This window comes from Gobio gobio (genome assembly GCF_949357685.1).
Source record: "Gobio gobio genome assembly, chromosome: 10".
NCBI lineage: Eukaryota > Metazoa > Chordata > Actinopteri > Cypriniformes > Gobionidae > Gobio > Gobio gobio.
This window is the reverse complement of record NC_137116.1, coordinates 33,318,400-33,337,684: the sequence shown is the minus strand read 5'-3', so window position 1 is coordinate 33,337,684 and position 19,285 is coordinate 33,318,400. Positions and strand designations below refer to the sequence as shown.

The following is a 19,285-nucleotide window of genomic DNA, read 5'->3' as shown; positions in this document are numbered from 1 at the left end:
AAAAAAACACTAACCTGCCTGTAACTTTAGTAATCATTAAGCATTCAAATTTGGTAGCTAAACATAAACTCAAGCATGCACAAGAACAAACCTCATTGTTTTTTTGTTTTTTTTTTGAGTTTCTACAAGAACCAATGAGATTTGTTCTTGTGCGTCAAGCAAGTATGGTTGAGCTTCTTTTTACCATATTTGAGTGCTCTATGTAAATTAAATAGTGAGTAATTGATGACAGAATTATCATTTTTAGGTGAACTAGCCCTTTAAGTATATTTAAGCAATAATATAATATAATATAATATAATTAATATAATAAATATAATATAATATAATATAATATAATATAATATAATATAATATAATATAATATAATATAATATAATATAATATAATATAATATAATTAATATAATATAATATAATATAATATAATTAATATAATATAATTAATATAATATAATATAATATAATACAAAATAATAATATGAGTACATGATATTGTTGAACACGATACGGCACTACCACATGATATTTAAATATACAAGTAGTGAGAAAGTACTCAGAGTATGTGCATAATTTGTTTTGGGTTAGCATGATAGTCGGCATCTACAAAAAAAAAATCCATGCAAAATAGTAAAAAGAGAAAGAGAAACTGAATGTTCTACACCTGATGTACCAGAAGCATTGTGTAGAGGGAGATGAATCACTCTTGGAAAATGAATGTGAGAAATTGTGGAAATATAGGAGGCATGAATGTTCATTCGCCTTAAAGTTGGCATGAAACAAAAATTTTAACTTTATTATTTTCTAAATGCATGCTTTTGATCGTATTGTGAATAATTATGTCATGCATATGTTTAATTGTTTTTCTTGTTTCTCTTGTAATTTGTAATTAAATTAAAGAAAAATATCTGTCTTCCAGTGTAATGACAGACACAGATACAGACAACTCTGGTAATGTATGCCTGACTTCTCTAATCATTTAGTCTGCATAAATCCATCCCACCAATGAACTGCAAGCTTGCATTCAGATCTGCCTCCATCCAATCAACAACTGATGAATTGAACCAAGTCCCTGTCCAACTTTTTTTCCTTTCAATAATTTGTTTCACTTGGATGTACATCACAATAAGAAAGAAAATATCTCTTACTATTTCTGTTATAACAACTATAAAACAGCCGGTTATTTCTTTGATTACTCTACAATGTGAAATTAACTATGCCAGCCTGAACATTAGTTTCCCTTTCAAAGTGGAACTCAACACTGCATCTTAGATCGACACTATGGGGAACGTCATCAGTGTGACCAGTGTCTGACGTATGTGTAAACACACTCCAGTTTGAATGGCTGGCGACATCCTGTGATGGCTTATGCGATGCGCCCGGAAGTATAAGAGGAAGCCCGTAGCACACGTCATCAACCTTTTTTTCTTCAGGAGACACTTGTTTGTAGGCTATGCATGTGTAAGACAAACGCCACAGGTGGAGTTCTTTAGCCTCTTCGAAGAAGCTGGATGTGCTCATTATGATGCATTATCAAGACTGAAAGACTGAAAGAGATCACGGTAAGAAGCATTGTTCTTCCTTGATTCTCACCCGAGGGATAGTAGTTAGCATTTGCATGAGCGCGTTCTGCTCTCAGGGGAGTTGAAGGCACTCATAGCGATGCATTCATGGTAGAAAACTCTGTTCTCACTTGATTCTCGATAGAATGATAAGAATCTAGCATAGAGACAGAGTGTATTTAGGCCACGCCCACACCGGGGGGGGGGGGGGGGGGGGTTACGACAACAATCCAACGCTCTCCATTGACTTAGCATTGCGTGAGGCTGCATCCTTGTCATTTCGGACTTATAAAAAAAAAAACAGAACAATGTCTAAAAGCTGATATGTGACAAAGTGTACAGCAAACAAGCTAAAAAACACAAAAATAAGTTTTTATAAGCTGTCGACCCAAAAAAACGAGAGTTTAAGGAGACAAAAGTGGATAAAGGCAGTAAAACGTGACGCTTCAGCAGGAAGAATGGGTCAATTTTGGGATCCTGACAATCAGTATGCCTCAGTATACCTATGTGTGCAGTAAATATGTTGTTACTGTTAAGTCAAATATCCAAATGTCAGTTTTATATATGATATGTCCTGTCGCTGATTACGTTCCCCTCTAGTGGGTGTAGTTATCAGTGTAATATAACGTGTCTCAATGGCCTGTATCCACTTTTTTGTCCTTAAACGCTCGTTTTTTGGGTCAATAGCTTATAAAAACGTCTGGGTTTTTGGTTGTGGGTTTTGCTTAGCTTGTTTGCTGTACACTTTGTCACATATCAGCTTTTAGACATTGCTCTGTTTTTAGTTATAAGTCCGAAATGGCAAGGAGGCCGCTTCACACAATGCAAAGTCAATGGAGAGCGTTGGATTGTTTCCCTCCACGGTGGGCGTGGTCTTCAGATTATGACGCGTGTCGCTCTGTCTCTATTGAATAGAGCGTGTTCTGTTCTCGGGGGAGTTGAATGCATTCTTTGTGATGAGGTCACGGTGAGAAGCTCCTCCTATGCTTGACTCTCTCTTGAGGGATGAGAGTTGAGTGCCTTCTCCATCTAGCCATCCATGCCCAAAGAACACTACCAATGAAATTGGGTGTTTAATGGTTGCTATAGGTGCCGTTGAGATAAATCTGTAATAAGGAGAAAGAGAATGTCTTTCTTCTTGATCTCAGAGTTTTCCAGGAGATATGTCCCTCCCTGGCGGTTTGTGAGAGTTTTACCCATTGGTCCTGGACATCCTGTCCCTGTGTTCACATGCCCCCCAAAGTGAGAGTGGCATGGGAAAGTGGCTATGGGCGGAGGTTGATTGTGTCTGACATATCTGTTGATCTGCTCTGATACCTTGAAGTATCTTGTTTCCCAGGGTTGAGCTATTTTTCCCCCTCTGTTAGGGTTTAGAGTAAAATTGTACACTCCTCTGCAGATGGTTACTTGGGAGGTACCCCCTTAAAGTTGATGCAGGGTGAATAGAGTATATAGGGCAATTTACCATCATCCCTAACCACTTTTTGGTCTTAAAGTGATATATGCTCCCCTTTGGGTGGGTGTTGTATAGGCCTCGCTAGTTTGACCCATGTTAAAGTGCTGGCTACAACAGGTCCTGGAGAAGAGCCTTTATTTAAGTCAGGGTTGAACTGTGCTTCAGTTCAGGACACACAAAGTTTGGAGGTCTGTAGCTATTGACTCTGCAGAAAGACTTCTGCGCACTGTGCGCCTCAGCATGCGCTGACCCCGCTCTGTGATTTTACATGGCCTACCACTTTGTGGCTGAGTTGCTGTCGTTCCCAATTACTTCCACTTTGTTATAATACCACTAACAGTTGACCATATAATATTTAGTAGTGAGGAAATTTCACGAATGGACTTATTGCACAGGTGGCAACCTATCACGGTACCATGCTTGAATTCACTGAGCTCCTGAGAGCTACCAATTCTTTCACAAATGGTTGTAGAATCAGTCTGCATACCTAGGGGCTTGATTTTATACATCTTTGGCCATGGAAGTGATTGGAACACCTGAATTCAATGATTTGGAAGGGTGTCCCAATAGTTTTGGCAATATAGTGTATCTCCCTCTTGGATGGCCCCAAGGGTTGATGCTAGATGAACGAGCTACATGGGCAGTGTTTTCCCTCTACTTCATTCACTTTCCTCCTCCACTATGGTTGGTTCTTGAAGTAGGGACAGCCCTCCCCTTGGAATGCCCCTGCTTTGACAATGCTAATAAGTGGAAGAAGTTTGCCTGCTGGGCCCCCCACCTTGTTATCTGTCACTCTATAAGTGTAAGGTAGGATCCTTTGCTCCCCTTTTAAAAGCAGGGTCCGAGCCACCTACCCAGATTTCAGAGTATAAGTCTAGGCTTCCCTGTGGTTTCCTTGGAGTTGAGCCTCCACTGTGCAAGGCTTTTTCTTGGTGAGACAGCAACATCAGAGATGGTAGCCACTGAGAATGTTTAACAATAGAGCTGGCTCCCTTTGGCAAGCTGCCCTTTTCGAGCCTTTAGGGCTGAGTGAGGTGTTCCCTCCCAGACAATTTCGGGTATTAAAGCAGGCCCCCTTGCCCCCTTCTTAAAGTCCCAGTTATTCTTGTTAGTCTGCATGTATTATTTGAATAAAGTAGTGTATATCTACCTGGATTCTGGTAAGAAAACAGGCAGGTAGTGAGGGCTCCCCTTATTTGCTTTGGGCAATTAAACGTAACTGCAGCTCCCCTGCAGCTGCCAGGGGATGAGTTCATTGCAAGAATCTTTGCAATTAAGTGTTTGCCATTCTTGTATTACAGCCTTTTCTGTAAAGAATCGAAGCTGCATTTCCCCTGAGTAGTGATATGCCAAGGTCGATAGTTAAAAACTCCCTGCGGCAGGCATTCCTTGAGAGCTGTGTCCATCAACAAAAGCACTGTCACAGCATAGCCATTTTTTCTGTAAAAGTTATGCCTTTCTAGAGACATCCTTTCCTATAAAGGCATATAAGCTAGAATATCTTCCATTGTTTTTGGGAGACATTGGCATAGGGATGTTACCACTAAACGGCTTGTGTAAGTCTACTTATGGACTCTGGATAAACAATTTGTTGAGTCAAGTTATGCTATGCTCACTATGTTTGTACATAGTCTCACCTAGTGAGGTAGGCATCCCCGTGGCATGGCGGAGTGGGTATTTGATCACAACAGCATCGATCTAATATTCAGCGTTGAGTTTCACTTGGAAGGGGAACATCTCAGGTTACGACTGTAACCATGGTTCCCTGAGAAGGAGAACAATACACTGCGTCTCATTTCCATGCCAGTGGGTCTGCCTGCATGTCTCCTCAGACAAAGCAGTTGATGACGTGTGCTATGGGCGCCCTCTTATATTTCTACTTATGATGTCAAGGGCTGTCACCAGCCAATGAAATTGGACTGTGCTTACACATGCTTCAGATACCGGTCATGCTCATGGCATTCCCCATAGTGTCGATCCAAGACGCAGTGTCTTGTTTCACTTCTAAGGGAACCATGGTTACAGTTGTAGTCTGAGATGTTTTTTTAAATGCTTTTGTTTTAGTATCATTTTATTGCTGATTTGAAATGTTACTAAAACACCATCTTTAAAAATATTTTTTTTTCTTCAAGTAAATAAGAGCTGTACTTTCATCCCTTTTACTTGCTCAGAAAATAGCTTTGTAGGAATATAACCAAGAAGGCCGCTGAGATACAATTAAAGGTTTATCATCGTTTTCATCGTTCTTTAACCCCAGGTAGAAGAAAGTTTTACCCTTGTAATTTAGTATTGCTTTTTTTCAGAGGTTATGAAACCCTGCTCTGCTTCTTCTCTATTGTGACACAAGAAAAAATGGAGAAACCTAATTTAGTCCATTGGGAATTGATTGGATTGTTGAATCGTTTGCCATTGCTGTGATCTCATGTGAGCGACTGGTTATCCTGTCCTCACTCCAGTAAACACGTCATCAGAGAAGAGATGAGATGTCATTGCAAGTGGGAAGGGAAGTTATTTTGATTAAAGATTATGCGAGTCATGTCTTTTTTTATATTTTTTATATGTGCATTAAAATAAACACTACAATATTTAATAAAAAAATTAAAATAGTCAATTTTGATTTCATGGTGACTTTAACTCTGCACTGTGGTGTCAAAATTATACAGTCACTGTGGAATGATGCCGTCTTAGAATGTTACGACTATATGACTAGACAGCCAATCACGTGACTCATATTCAGGTGCTTTGGAGAGTCACACAAACACTGCGTGTAATATAAACAGTAGTTTCCGCTTTTGAAGGGAAACGCGTCCATTAGAGTGAAGAGTGAAGATATATATATATATATATATATATGAGGTTGTGCACTGCAAGAAACTTTATGTAAATAAGTCACATGCTGTGTTTGTCCAATCAGTGACAGTGACACCACCAATATGCAAATAAGAATGTTAACCCAGGGTTTAGGAATACACAGTGTGAACTATCAGCTTTAGAATATCCAGTATTAATTGTTAACCTTGGGTGAATTGTGAGCAGTGTGAAACACCCATGATTCTATTTACCTAGGGTTTAGCATGATCCAGGGTTAACTAATTCAAATGTGAAAAGCCCATTACAGCCATACTTGTAAGTGACAGTCCTCATTGAAATGCAAAGGTTTGAGTAAAAAGTGGGTGGTCAGTATGGGAAGGAATGACAGAAATGCATTTCTAGAGGAAGCCACGGAAAGGTCAGTGGGTCGAACAGAGTGCCACCCGCTTCCCACTTCTTTGCATATGAGGAGCTGCCGTGTCACTGTAGACCCAGGCTTGGCGGAGTTCCTGCGGTGGATCTGCTGATAAGACCTGCTCTGACAGAGACTAGATGAACAACCACACCTACTAACACCTGCGATGGCAGATGAGCGCGAGATAAGACGAGAGATATACCACCACTTGATCATCAGAGAGAGTCGGCTTGCGGTGCTGGTACTAGATCTGGCCTTCAGGCCTCTGTCTGCTGAGGAATCTAAAACTGCGCTGGATTAATTTACGGCCTATGCGACTTGGAAAGCAAGAGCTCCCATTGCTGTACCAACACGCATGCATGAGCTCAGTGTGTGGCATGTGATGCGTGATCGTGTGACACCAGAGAACACGTGTGACTCATGCTTGCAAAGCTTTGTTCCCATCTCCAGTAACTCAAAACCTATTGTTGTAAGAAGACAGATTATATCCTCCGGTAAACATATTGACTTAATAGAAAATGCCCACTCAGACTTCATAATTATATGTGTGACAGATGGAATATGCATTGAAATGTGCAGGCCATTATGCTTTTTTGTTTAGTTTGAGTGTGTTATTAATATTTTAGTTGTATATTGTTTTTTTAATTAATGTTTTTATAAATTTGAAGGGCCGTTTTTTATATATTTTTTATATTTATAATTGTTTTAAACTTAACTTTTAAGCTTTTGCATCATTAGGTATATTCCATTAATTAAAATATTATTTATAATTATAATATTAATTGATTATTATTTATTACGTGATACATTTATCACTTAATATATAATCATTTATAAATAAATATTATTAAATAACTATTACAACTGTAAATAAGAAAACAATTTCTGAAAAATCAATTTATGAGTAAGGTAGTGTTTCCATCTAGCGTTATTTTAGTATCATTGATTTACTATTATAGATTTAGTTAATATTTTCTCTTTTTGTCATTTTAATATCGGTTACATTTTTAGTAATCGTGTTGTGCTTTTATCATTTAAATTAGTTTTTGTTTTGTTTAAATATGTCTATATAGTTTTTAACTTTATTAAGTTTCCATCTCATGGTTTCAAGAAAATCATCATGTAAATATTAAAATAAAAATAAAATATTAATAACAAAAATAGAAGTAAAAGAAAAAAAATACATTATGTATATAAATAATGTACTGAAATAGCATTGTGGACGTGGGAAAATCAAGGAGAAATGGACTTTATTCATTCTACCAACAGACTTTGGCAAATTAGCAATCTTCGCATTTGGAAATGCATTTTCCGGCAATGTCAGGGCTGAATCAAATAAATAGCAAAACATTTTGTACATTGCTGGAATAAAGATACATTGTATTTCCTAATTAAAAGACATACAAGTATGGTGTGAAATTAATGCATCAGCTACTTAAACATGATTTTCTCCTTTTTAAATAAAGCTTTTCAGTTTCTTAAGTACCTTCAAAAGCATGTTTTAGTTAAATAAATAGAATGATCTCCATTTTTAACATGCACAACTGATTTGTTTGGGAAAAGTATATATACACATGGTTTTAGCTTTCAATGACAGTACCTTACCATCGCACAGACACACACACACGCACGCACGCACGCACGCACTCACGCACTCACTCACACTCACGCTCACACTCATGCTCACACTCATGCTCACACTCATGCTCACACTCGTACAACATACAGGCCGAGGAGACTAGAACACACACGTACGTACGTACATACACACACACACACACACACACACACACACACACACACACACACACACACACACACACACACACACACACACACACACACACACACACACACACACACACACACACACACACACACACACACACACACACACACACACACACACACACACACACACACACACACACACACTCACACTCACTAACATACAAATGCACTATACATATCACCCCTCTAAGCTTTTCTACATTGTCTTTCAGAGGGCTAACCTATTAAAGTGATAAAAATGCAATGCTGAACATAATGAAAGAGAGGAAATTATGAGTCCGAACATCACATTTCAACATCTGAACAACACAAGATTTTTTTTTTCTCCATTTTTTTTTAAAATGTAACAATCACAAGAATATGGATTCATGCATTATGAGTTTGTGTCTTGATCTTCCGCCTCTCCTGGCAGGAAATCGTGAGTCGAGGCTTGATGCTTCAGTGACGTCAAACTGTACATCAATGCTCTTTTTCCACAAGTCGATGAGGATAAGGTGAAATGCTACTTCTGAGAAAGTCATGTACAAACAATCTACAAGTAACTAGAAAAAAAATCTCAGCCTCAGGCGCCTGGGCGTCCAGAGCTGGCGCTTCACTGCAGAGAAATAAGGACCGTTTGTCTTCAGGTTCACTTGTCTTTTCTGTTTTTGCCTGTTTGTCTATCTAAGATGTCTCGTCTGTAAGCTTTGTTGACGATTCTGTTGTGTTTCCTTGATAGGCGGCGTCTGACTAGTGAGCTGCAGCGAGTGACCCACTCTTGCATTTCCTTGTCTGCTTAGGTTTTCATGAAGCAAAGTAGGAGCTCTGCATGGAATAGAGTCGGTCGATGGGATTCCCCACTCTCGCTTGCATTGAGCCCGCCTCGGACGAGGCCAAGAAGCAGTCACTAAGGCTGGTCAACGAAGTGTCACTGTCAATGTCGTGGAATATCGAGTCATTTCCTGTGGTAAGAGAAAAGAGAAAGCAGAGTCAACGATATGATGGTCTTTTTTGTTTGAATTCAGAAATACTTTTAGAAAATCATATATACAATGACCTTAATACACCTCTTATGTTTTTAATTCCCACATTAAATGTAATTATTATTATTCAATATTTTAATGTGGTGCAAACAACTCTATAGATCCTGTTTCGTAAAATTACAATAGATAAAATTACTATAGATCCTGTTACGTAAAGTTTTTATGAAGGAAAGGTTAGTTCAGATTGTAACATGTCAAGTGGTGCGACTTTCAAAATGTAAATTTCAACTTCTTTGGAAAATGAATGATCATAGATCCTTAAATTGAGTAACTTTTCAAATAAACAACATTAAATTTATGACTGTTCAATTATGTATTTGAGTGGGATCCCACATTCTAGACAATCGGATATTGTTAAACTGAATGGTTTCTCACTAACAACCGAGCTAATAGCAAATGTTTACTTCCGAGGTAATCTTCCCGCTCTATCATTTTCCTTGTGGGCACAGTTAGCTGTAATACGCTTTGCAGTACTTAATGACACCATTCCGCAAGACAGTGACAGGTTGATGGGCTATGGTTTTTTAATGAGCTGGCAATGTTGTCTGTCCCTGCTGTTCTCCCATAAAACCCAAGCTGGAGTGTGATGAGACCGGGGATTTGGGCCTTGCCATTCAGAAAGAATGAATGACAAGACACTTGGGACCTGTTTTTAGGCTGGCTGTGACCGATGTCTCCAGATTTATGTGGCTAATGCTTGAAGTTAATGTCAATAATACTGCGAACAATTGTAGTTGTGCAGAAACCGCCTCACTCTGAGGAATTAATGTTCGCATCTTACCCAAACGTTCTACCAAATTTTGACAAATGCGCATGTGACTAGCTCTCTGTGGTTTTGCTCATTGTGTTGTTTTGCTAGCAGACCCATGGATGCTTTCCCATGGTACAGTGATATAACTGTCCCGATAACATAATGAAGTAAAAGAAAGCCTCATTAAAATGAATGAAAAATGTAATTATTGAAAAGAAAACTCGATCAGACAGTTACTCTTCTATTATTATTATTAAAAATATTTTAAGATGGTGCGTCCAACATGCAAAAAACATACAGAAAAAAGTCAAACAGGAAGCGATACCTTAGAGAGGACCCTTGCAGGCCCGTTAAAGGCGTTTTGGATTAATATATCCAGAAACCGCTAGAACAATGTTATATATTTTGTTGACTTGCATACTTACATTATCTCAAATGTTTTCAAGAATGTTTAAATCCAGAGAAATAAGCTATTTTAACCAGGACACGGACCGTTTCTGTGCGTCGTCTATCAATGGCATCATACCTATGTTACCCTCGATTTCCGAAACCATGGAAACACCAAAGGCGCTACATCAACAGAAAACTAATTCTTGTTTTGTAGCTTAACACAGTTAGTCTTATTTTTTAAATCTTGTTTTCTTTATTTACCACAGGTACCATGTTTACCATGCCTAATATTGATCTAGCTTACTGCAGTGTCTCATAGCAGCTGCCGAGCGAACGCACACAATAGCATTATAACATAACTTTCAACACACTCATATGTATCTAATGTGATAAAACAGCACTGCGTACCCAACATGCACATGACCGGAACAAGTGGAAACGGTCGTATGCGGCATAATAAAAGCTCTACTTCTCTCAAGCCATGTGTCACGCTTGTCTCTCATTAGCAATCACTAAAGCTACGCCTTTGTTTTGAATAAGTGACCTCTAGTGGTGAAAATTACATATTGTGCCTTTAAGGAGCATATACGTTTCTTAAAATTTCAGGTAATTTAACGTTTTTATGAAGGAAAGGTGAGTTGTCATGGGGTGCAATTCTCCAAAAGCTTAATGACAATTGATGCTATTTGTTTTTTGACAAATGCGCATGTGGCTAGCTAGCTCTCAATGGTTTTGCTCATTGCGTTGTTTTGCTAGCAGACCCATGCTTTCCCATGGTACTTAGAGCGTCAGTCATCATGGTTAACCATTGTTGTTTTTACATGCCGCACCACAGATCATCGTTCGGCTCTTTACCAAACATCCAATAGACTGTGTCACACAGCATAACAGACTACACCATTAATCCCTACGAGACCTCGAGTGAATAAACCGAACGGGTAGCTCTGAGAACAGTGGAAGGGGAGAGTATGGTTTAGAAACACACTGAATTCATTTGGAAGGAATACTTCAAAATAAAGTGGTGTGCTTGCGTAATCTCATGAGGAAAGAAGGGTGGTGTGGTCGCATTCTGTGAACCTTGTGGTCCAAACACATGCCCCAGCTTCAGGGAGCAAACATGACAGAACTCATGGGTTGATGCTCACCATATGGGTTCATGTGGTCACCGGGCATTTGAGGAGGGGTGAGGCCCTGCTGGAAGGGATCGGTGCTGTAACCATTTTCCATGGCAACCATCTGCTGGGCTGGAGCCAATGGCGTGTAGGAGTTCATCATTCCCTCCATCCGATTGGACATCACCTCTGGAGAGGGGAAAAAAAAAGAAGACATTGATCAGCCCTTGCGACATTCTCACGGTAGAGATGACTGACATCATCTCTGCAAACTGGAGACCATAGTTAGTTTAACAACTGTACATAATGCAAAACATTAATGCTTCGTTTAGTGAGAATTGTTCTTTCTGTGGATTGGGTTTCTCCAAAAATCAAGGCTGGGTCTGGTATCTGGCCTCGAAATCAAGTTGAATTTCATGAAAAGCAACAAACAAGAAACACTCTCGTTCTGTAGTGGGAGAAAACACTGTGACACCAGCCCTATAGGGCAGTACTCTATGAGTCACACACAATGCCGAGGGCTAGGAATGACTCTTGTGGCTTCCAGTCTGGAGCCCACCATCTCAGCCCTCTGCTTTTGAGTGGTGAGCTCTCGCAAGAAAGATGTCTGCAATTCATTTCTACAGGCTTCCACAAGTTTCCATTACATCTTCTACTCTGATGCAAAGACATCTGATGTTGAGTTTCACCACAATGACACTTTTCTAACCCATAATCCAGGATTTTTCGGAGCATCATAAAATAAAAATAAAAGGGTAGATAAATTATGCTTTTTTTTTTTTTGGTCCTATCTGTAAAATAAAAAAATGAGCTTATAAATATATATATATTTTTAAAAGTACACCAAATCAAAAGTGATCCAACCAACATGGAAAAAAAACAACAACATAAAAGCGCATACTCGCTTGAGTAGGTACTTACTTTGAATAAGTAATTACTTCACGACTGCTAAAAATTATGTTTTTTCTACACTCAAAAAAAAAAAGGTTCTATATGGCACAAAAAATGGTTCTTCGTCGTAATCATAGAGGAACCACTTTTGGTGCTATATAGCACCATATCTTAACATGTTCTGTATATGGTAGCGGTGCTATATAGCACCTTAGTCAAAGAACCGGTGAAGAACCTCTGAAGAACCGCTGAAGCACCAAAATTGGTGCTATATAGCACTTAAAAAGGTTCCCCTATGATTATGAGCAAATAACCATTTTTGGTGCCATATAGAACCTTTTTTTTTAGAGTGTAGGGCTGCGCAATATATCGAAATTATCGAAATATCGCAAATGTACATATCGCAATATGCATAATCGCAAGGGCACGCAATATCTGAATTATTTTAATAGGCTACTTCAACATTGTGAAAAGTGTACGTTTTAGGTCGACGCATATAGCAGAGAATAGACTGGGCACACGACTGTTACCATATGTGACTTGCTTGACGTTAAAAAGAGTTATTAAACGCAATAACTTGCGAAAAACAACTCCTTGCAGTCTCGTGCTGTCTGCTGTCTGACACACACACCGAAATGTGCACGCAAGCCGTTCTTTTTTTCATGTCTTGTTACACACCCGAACTGTCAAATACACACAGTTGTGTCAAAATGGCTGTCTTGATGAGTATTCATGTAAACACAGTTGGTTATGCTTTAAGTGAAAGATATCATTTGGGGAAAGAAATGGATTTTACACACTTAAAGCAATATCGTATCGCATATCGCCTTATTTAACAAGGATATCGCATATCACAGTTTTCTTCAATATCGCACAGCCCTAGTTTTTTCAATGTTTCAAAGTATGTTCTATATATGCCATTCACAAATCCTCTTCTGTGGCCTCATGGGATAGTAAAGTGTCTATTGTATGCACACTTTAGAATCCCGCCGGAAGAAGTAGGTACTACAGGTACTTTTTTTTTGCCTACTCTTTTTTGAGTACTGTGAATTAGGACATACTTCTTTTGTGACATACTGGTTTTTGCCTACTATATAATAGGGAAGTATGTGATTTCGCTTAAAATATAGAGATATTTTGACCTTTTTATGAAAAGACAAGGCCAGTTCAGAAATGTCATTTGTGCAATTCTGCAAAAACGTAATGATATAGATCATTAAATATAAATATAGATAAAAAATCCATGATTTTTTAAAAACCATCCACAAAGTATGTCTATGAGCATTTTTATGTAAGATTTTTTAAAATCTTAAAAAAAAACTAATTCCTTTTCTTTCTGTCTGTGACCTACATATATAAAGTTGTAAGATGTCAGGAAATCTTTTAAATACCTTTGAACCACAACATGATGCAGCAAAGTCTTTTCTAGAATGTTTTCACACCAATCACTGGCTCCATAGCTGAAGCTATTGGAAAGCTGACACTTATAACCAAGACAGATAGGATTTACGATAACAAATATAACGATGTATTAACCGTGGGGCTCCATCGGATGACATATTCCAGCCCAATTCCATGATTCATGACATCATGGACTCGCCTTGGTATTTCCCAAAGGGGAGTCTGACTTCACAAGACTTCTCAGTATCTCAGACCACCAGAATAGTTCATCTACACCTAGCTGTCTCTCTCGAGTGTCCCCATCACCCTATCATTTCCCTTCGTTTCTCTGAGAAAACATTTCTATTGGTTCATGAGGGTAGGGTTCATGGCCAAAGATGGATCACTATCTGACCTGAGTTATCCCATTAAACGTGACACAGCCAAAGGCCATAAAAGTGCTGAAGCAAACGCAGAGAAACTAGAATCAATGTGATGACTTTACACTTCTGATGTTCGGCAGTGATCTTTTTGCTCGACACAGCAGAGTCAAAGCTCCATAAATGAATGCATCGTGAGAATAGTCCAACATCGGTCTATAAAATAAAAGTATTATTGCTTGTGGTTTATCACTGAAGATGATTCAATGATCGCCTGGATTATGGCTTTGCAGGAAAGCATGCACAAGGGGTTCTGTTCAGCAATAAAATGTCAATATAAACCCTCAGTTTTCCACAAAATAAAGATAGGAAGACTAGCTTTTATCTCAAAGAACAAAACACGTGTTTATATGTCTCTGTAAGGATTTAAAATGTAAATAAAACGGGTCTTAAGCAATATTATTAGCCACATTCAATAGAATTAACATGTTTGATTATTAAAATTTAGATTAGCTTAGCTTTAAGGATATCAAATGTAAACAGACTCTGTGCTATCATTAAATTCAAGGTCTTAACATTATTAAGCAATACATACAGTATAGTCTGCTTTAAATGTTTTGATTATTAAAATGTAAGCCTTAAGTACAATAAGGTGCATATTTTATCCAACACAGCCATAAGAAGGAAATGTGTTCTCTGTATTCAAACGTTATCTCTAAAATAAAACTGCATTATGATGATTTCCACAGTCGCTAAAGAGAAACGCAGAGAGCGAAGGAATAAATATGACTGATGGAGGAATGGACTCCACTGCCTTACAACAAATATTTGTACAGGAATTAAGACTCTTGAGCTGTAGAGGAAACATTTGTCCTCCTCCGTAGCGCTTGGAATAATATTCTTCACATTTCTATTTTCCAGACAGTCTCATCCAAACTCATCTGTTACAGAAGCTCAGTTGGATCGTCTCAACAACATATTAACTGTCGAAAAGACACTTACTTGACGGATTAGATCTTTAACACTCAAAAATGAAAAGCCTTGTTGCATTGCTAAAAAAATGGTATTAATACATGGAACGTCGCCAAGCATGATCAGCAACAGATTGTCTTAAAAACATGAAGGCTGTGAACTCCATGAGTGTGAAGATCACAGACATACAGAGGCTCATCTTTTGCGCCTGGCTGCATGGCAACTTGAGACAACCGCTTTACTGAAACTAGGATGCTGGGTGACTTCCAACAGAGGAGGGAACGGGAAAGTGGAGGCAACTTCAATGCGCTTATGTTGTAAATTAATTCATCCACCTCCACACTTCCTCCCTCACACAAGGGCTGCACTCGTTTTTCCACCTAATCTGCAGCGACCAGGGGTCAGCGTCTGTGTCGCTCGCCCTGTTTTTGGGAGGGTGGACACAACTCACACAGCAAGGGATGATGTGGAAGGAGGTCAGTTGGGATACCTCACTTTCTACCCTCAGATATTCTTTCAAACATTGAACTTTGACCAGTCACAGCTAGATGGAGTAAAACTCCCTATAAAAAGCCTGCTATCTGCGCTTGCTGAAATCAGATTTAAGTGAAGAAAAATGGTAATTCTACACGATTTTTCATGACAACTCTTGAAGAGATTTGGTCTTGGCAGAATAGATCTGCTATGCTGCTGCTGCTGTTGACTTTTGCTGCTGCTGCAGAGCAAGTACAGAGACTTGCTACTGACAATACCTTTCCAGACACTATTATTCTGGTGCTGCACATAAAACTTACATTAAATAACCCCGATCTATACAGGTGGAGCTGGGGAAGGTGGAGGGTTTCTGAAAGCACGCTGCAGACTGCTAACAGCAAACAATGCCAATTATTTGGATGTTGAGCAGCAAGCTCATTGGCTGCTGATGCCACAGCAACCAATCAGCGACACTATGTAGATAACAATGTGATCACTAACAATTTGAGTTAAAGGAACGCGCCACTATTTTTGAAAATAGGCTCATTTTCCGTCTCCCCTAGAGTTAAACAGTTGAGCTTTACCTTTTTCGAATCCATTCAGCCAATCTCTGGGTCTGGCATTAGCACTTTTAGCATAGCTTAGCATAGATCATTGAATCGGATTAGACCGTTAGCATCTCGCTCAAAAATTACCAAAGAGTTTCAATATTTTTCCTATTTAAAACTTCTTCTGTATATACATTGTGTACTAAGACCAGCGGAAAATGAAAAACTTTGATTTTCTAGACCGATGTGGCTAGGAACTATACTCTCATTCTTGAGTAATAATCAAGAGCTGTGAGCCGTCCCATGAGTGCAGCGGCACAATGATATTACACAGCGCCTGAAAATAGTCCCCAGCGCTCTCTGTGTAATCAGGTTGTCACGTTGGTTATGTTGACGGAAGTTAGCCTATTTTCAGGCGCTGTGTATTATCATTGCGCCGCTGCACTCATGGTATGGCTCTTGATCATTTTTGAGCAAGATGCTAACGGTCTAATCAGATTCAATGATCTATGCTAAGCTATGCTAAAAGTGCTACCGCCAGACCCGGAGATCGGCTGAATCGATTCCAAAATGGTAAAACTCAACTGTTTAACTCTAGGGGAGCTGGAAAATGAAAAACGATTTTCAAAAAAAAGGGGAGTGTTCCCTTAGGGATCTATGCCTATGGCATCTAGAGTTTCATGAGATAACTTCTTATTTCTAACTTCTTATCGTATTTCTACAAACGTGTGCTTTTATTAAATGTTTTGGCTAATCTGATTGTAGCAATTTCAGATGCATTTAAAACATTTAAAATTATTCAATGTGTTGACGTAATTTCCCCTGAAACAGGAAGACAGGGCGTGACCTATCAAACAACTCCTCCCCTTTTTAAAAACAGCCAATAGCGTTTCGTTTATATCACAGTTTGACGAGAGCCTTTCAGCTCGGTAAAGCCGCAGTTTCCTCCTAATCTCTAACCGTTTCTCATCATAATCTCCTCCATATCTCTTTGAAATACAGCATTCTGTGCAGAATTCAAATGGGTCCGATATGTTTTTGTTGTCTGCACTGACTCGCACATGTGATCCACCCTGTGCTCTCGTGTCTCTGGACTGGAGCAGACTGTGTGCGCACCACGGTGGTGCGTGTGAAACTAATGTGAAACCAGACTTCATTCACCTCAACTGAAAGCATATTTACACTGTCTGAATCACTCCCTATGTCCTATATAGTGCTTTCACCATGTAGAAAATAGTAAATGTGTGAACAAGTGAACAAGTGAACGATTTCAGCCGTTGGGGGCGGGGCGCTTCAGATTCTAGAGAGCATTTGATTGGACAGAAGATGTGATGAGAAGCTGAAGTCTGTGGTGATGTCCTAAAAATCCGAGATCCATTTTAGTGGAATGCTTATATCTCCTAAATGCGAATATTTTATTCATAACCTTAAAGGCTAAAAAATTCATACTAAAAGCTAAAAAACTAACATTTGATTTCAGGGGGCCTTTAACAAGTCCACACAATTACAAAAATGTTACAAAACATCTGGAGATTGGAGATAAATGCCATTTCTGTTTGTTGATTTCCAAGGAATCTTCTTTCGGACTGATCTGGTTACCTTCAGGTTCATATTAGGACATTTTACCTTGGCCCAGCCTTTGGGAGTTCTGCTGCTCCTGTTGCTGCTGCTGTCTCCGCGCCAACTTCTTCATCTGAAAAAATAACGATAAAAGCACAATCAGAAAACTTTCGCGACTCCCCAGACCAACTCTCGGCTATCTAAAGAGAGATGCTCCTTGTTGTTCACCTCTGCTTGAACTACGCCAAGCTTGATCTGGCTGCATTATATTATCCACAGCCTTTTGAAGATAAAATCAGTGCTCTGAGGTGGGTTTCAGACGCTAACGTAAGAGCAGGATGGATGTGAATACATCTCTCTCGAACTCTTGGGGAGTTTTGTGGAATGCGTCGAGAGGTTAAGCTTCAGGCAGATAGCGACTGAGATTTGCTGTCTCGAGCCTCACTCGCTCTTTCCCTTTTGGCAGCGGTTGCGAGGACTTTAGTGCGTTGTTGGAGGATTACTTGCAAATTGTTGTGTTATCTGGTCCTTGGATGTACATTATCAGGTTTGCGCGGGTAATACTGGATGATTAATAAGGTAGTGTACAGGGTCTAGACTCACCTTAGCTCTTTGGTTCTGGAACCACACTTGAACCACGCGCACGCTCAGGCCCGTCTCTGCAGCCAGCGTCTCTCTTACCTAGATTACACACAAAAAAATATTTATGTCTTTAGTGAAGAGTCTGTGTATTATATTTGGAAACCCGTTTCAAAGTGTTTAAAAAATAACTCCAAATTGAAAATTCTCAATATTGTGACTTCATCTCAAACAATGTGACTGCATATCTTACAATTGCAACTTTTTTTGTTAGTGCAACTTGACCTCACAATTGCAACTTCATATCTTGCAATTGCATCTTGATATTTCACAATTGCTACTTTTGGTAACATTTTAATTTACGGTGTCATTGTTACATGTTACATGTAGTTACTATAGTAATAACTACAAATTATGCATAATTACATGCAACTAACCCTAAACCAAACCCTAACCCTATAGTAAGTACATGTAGTTACTTAATATTAGTCAGTACTTAAATGTATAATTACAGTGTAACAAAGACAACTTAACATAAAGTGTAACCCAACTTTTTTTATTTGACTATTTATTGCAATGTGACGACATCTCACAATTGCAACTTCATTGCTTGCATATGTGACTGTTACAGTTAATATACATTACAATTGCGACTTCAAATCTGAATGGCAAATGTCTCACAATTGCCACGTTAATTAAAACTCTTAACTTACACATTATTTCATGCAATCACGACTACAATGTTACAATGCAACTTTTATATCTCACAATTGCAACTGCATATCCTGTAATTGTGACTTTTCTCATAAGTGTGACTTCATATCTTACAATTACAATTTTATTTCACATAACTACAACTTAATAATAACTTTATAACCCACAACTGTGGTTTTATTTCTTAACTTTTTGACTATTTCTCACAATTACAACTTTACACATGTTCCATAACTATAAATTATGCATAATTGCAATTAACCCTAAATCAAACCCTCATCCTAACCCTAAATATATAGTAAGTACATGTAGTTAATTATTATTACTCAGTACTTAAATGTATAATTACACTGTAATACTATACTATAAAAACGTAATAGACCATTTTCACAGACTGTGATGACGCATTTTAACGGTCATCAATATCTTAAATCCTGCAATTTTTTTTTGCATTTTCATTAAAAAAAAAAAAAAAGCA

The 19,285-nt window shown here is 38.6% G+C and overlaps 1 protein-coding gene across 3 annotated transcripts in view; it reads right to left on the bottom strand.

Annotated features, from left to right (window-relative positions):
• Window positions 1-7,464: 7,464 nt before the first annotated feature.
• lmx1bb (LIM homeobox transcription factor 1, beta b) overlaps window positions 7,465-19,285 on the bottom strand; it is a 74,260-nt gene continuing 62,439 nt past the window's right edge. For all 3 annotated transcript variants that reach the window (XM_079826871.1, XM_079826870.1, XM_079826872.1), the window contains 4 exons: window positions 18,118-18,195; window positions 17,581-17,647; window positions 11,343-11,498; window positions 7,465-8,975 (listed from right to left, as the gene is read on the bottom strand). In XM_079826871.1, coding sequence (XP_079682997.1) covers window positions 8,818-8,975; window positions 11,343-11,498; window positions 17,581-17,647; window positions 18,118-18,195 — 459 coding nt within the window. In that variant the 3' untranslated portion in view covers window positions 7,465-8,817. The remainder of the gene's footprint in view (window positions 8,976-11,342; window positions 11,499-17,580; window positions 17,648-18,117; window positions 18,196-19,285) is intronic.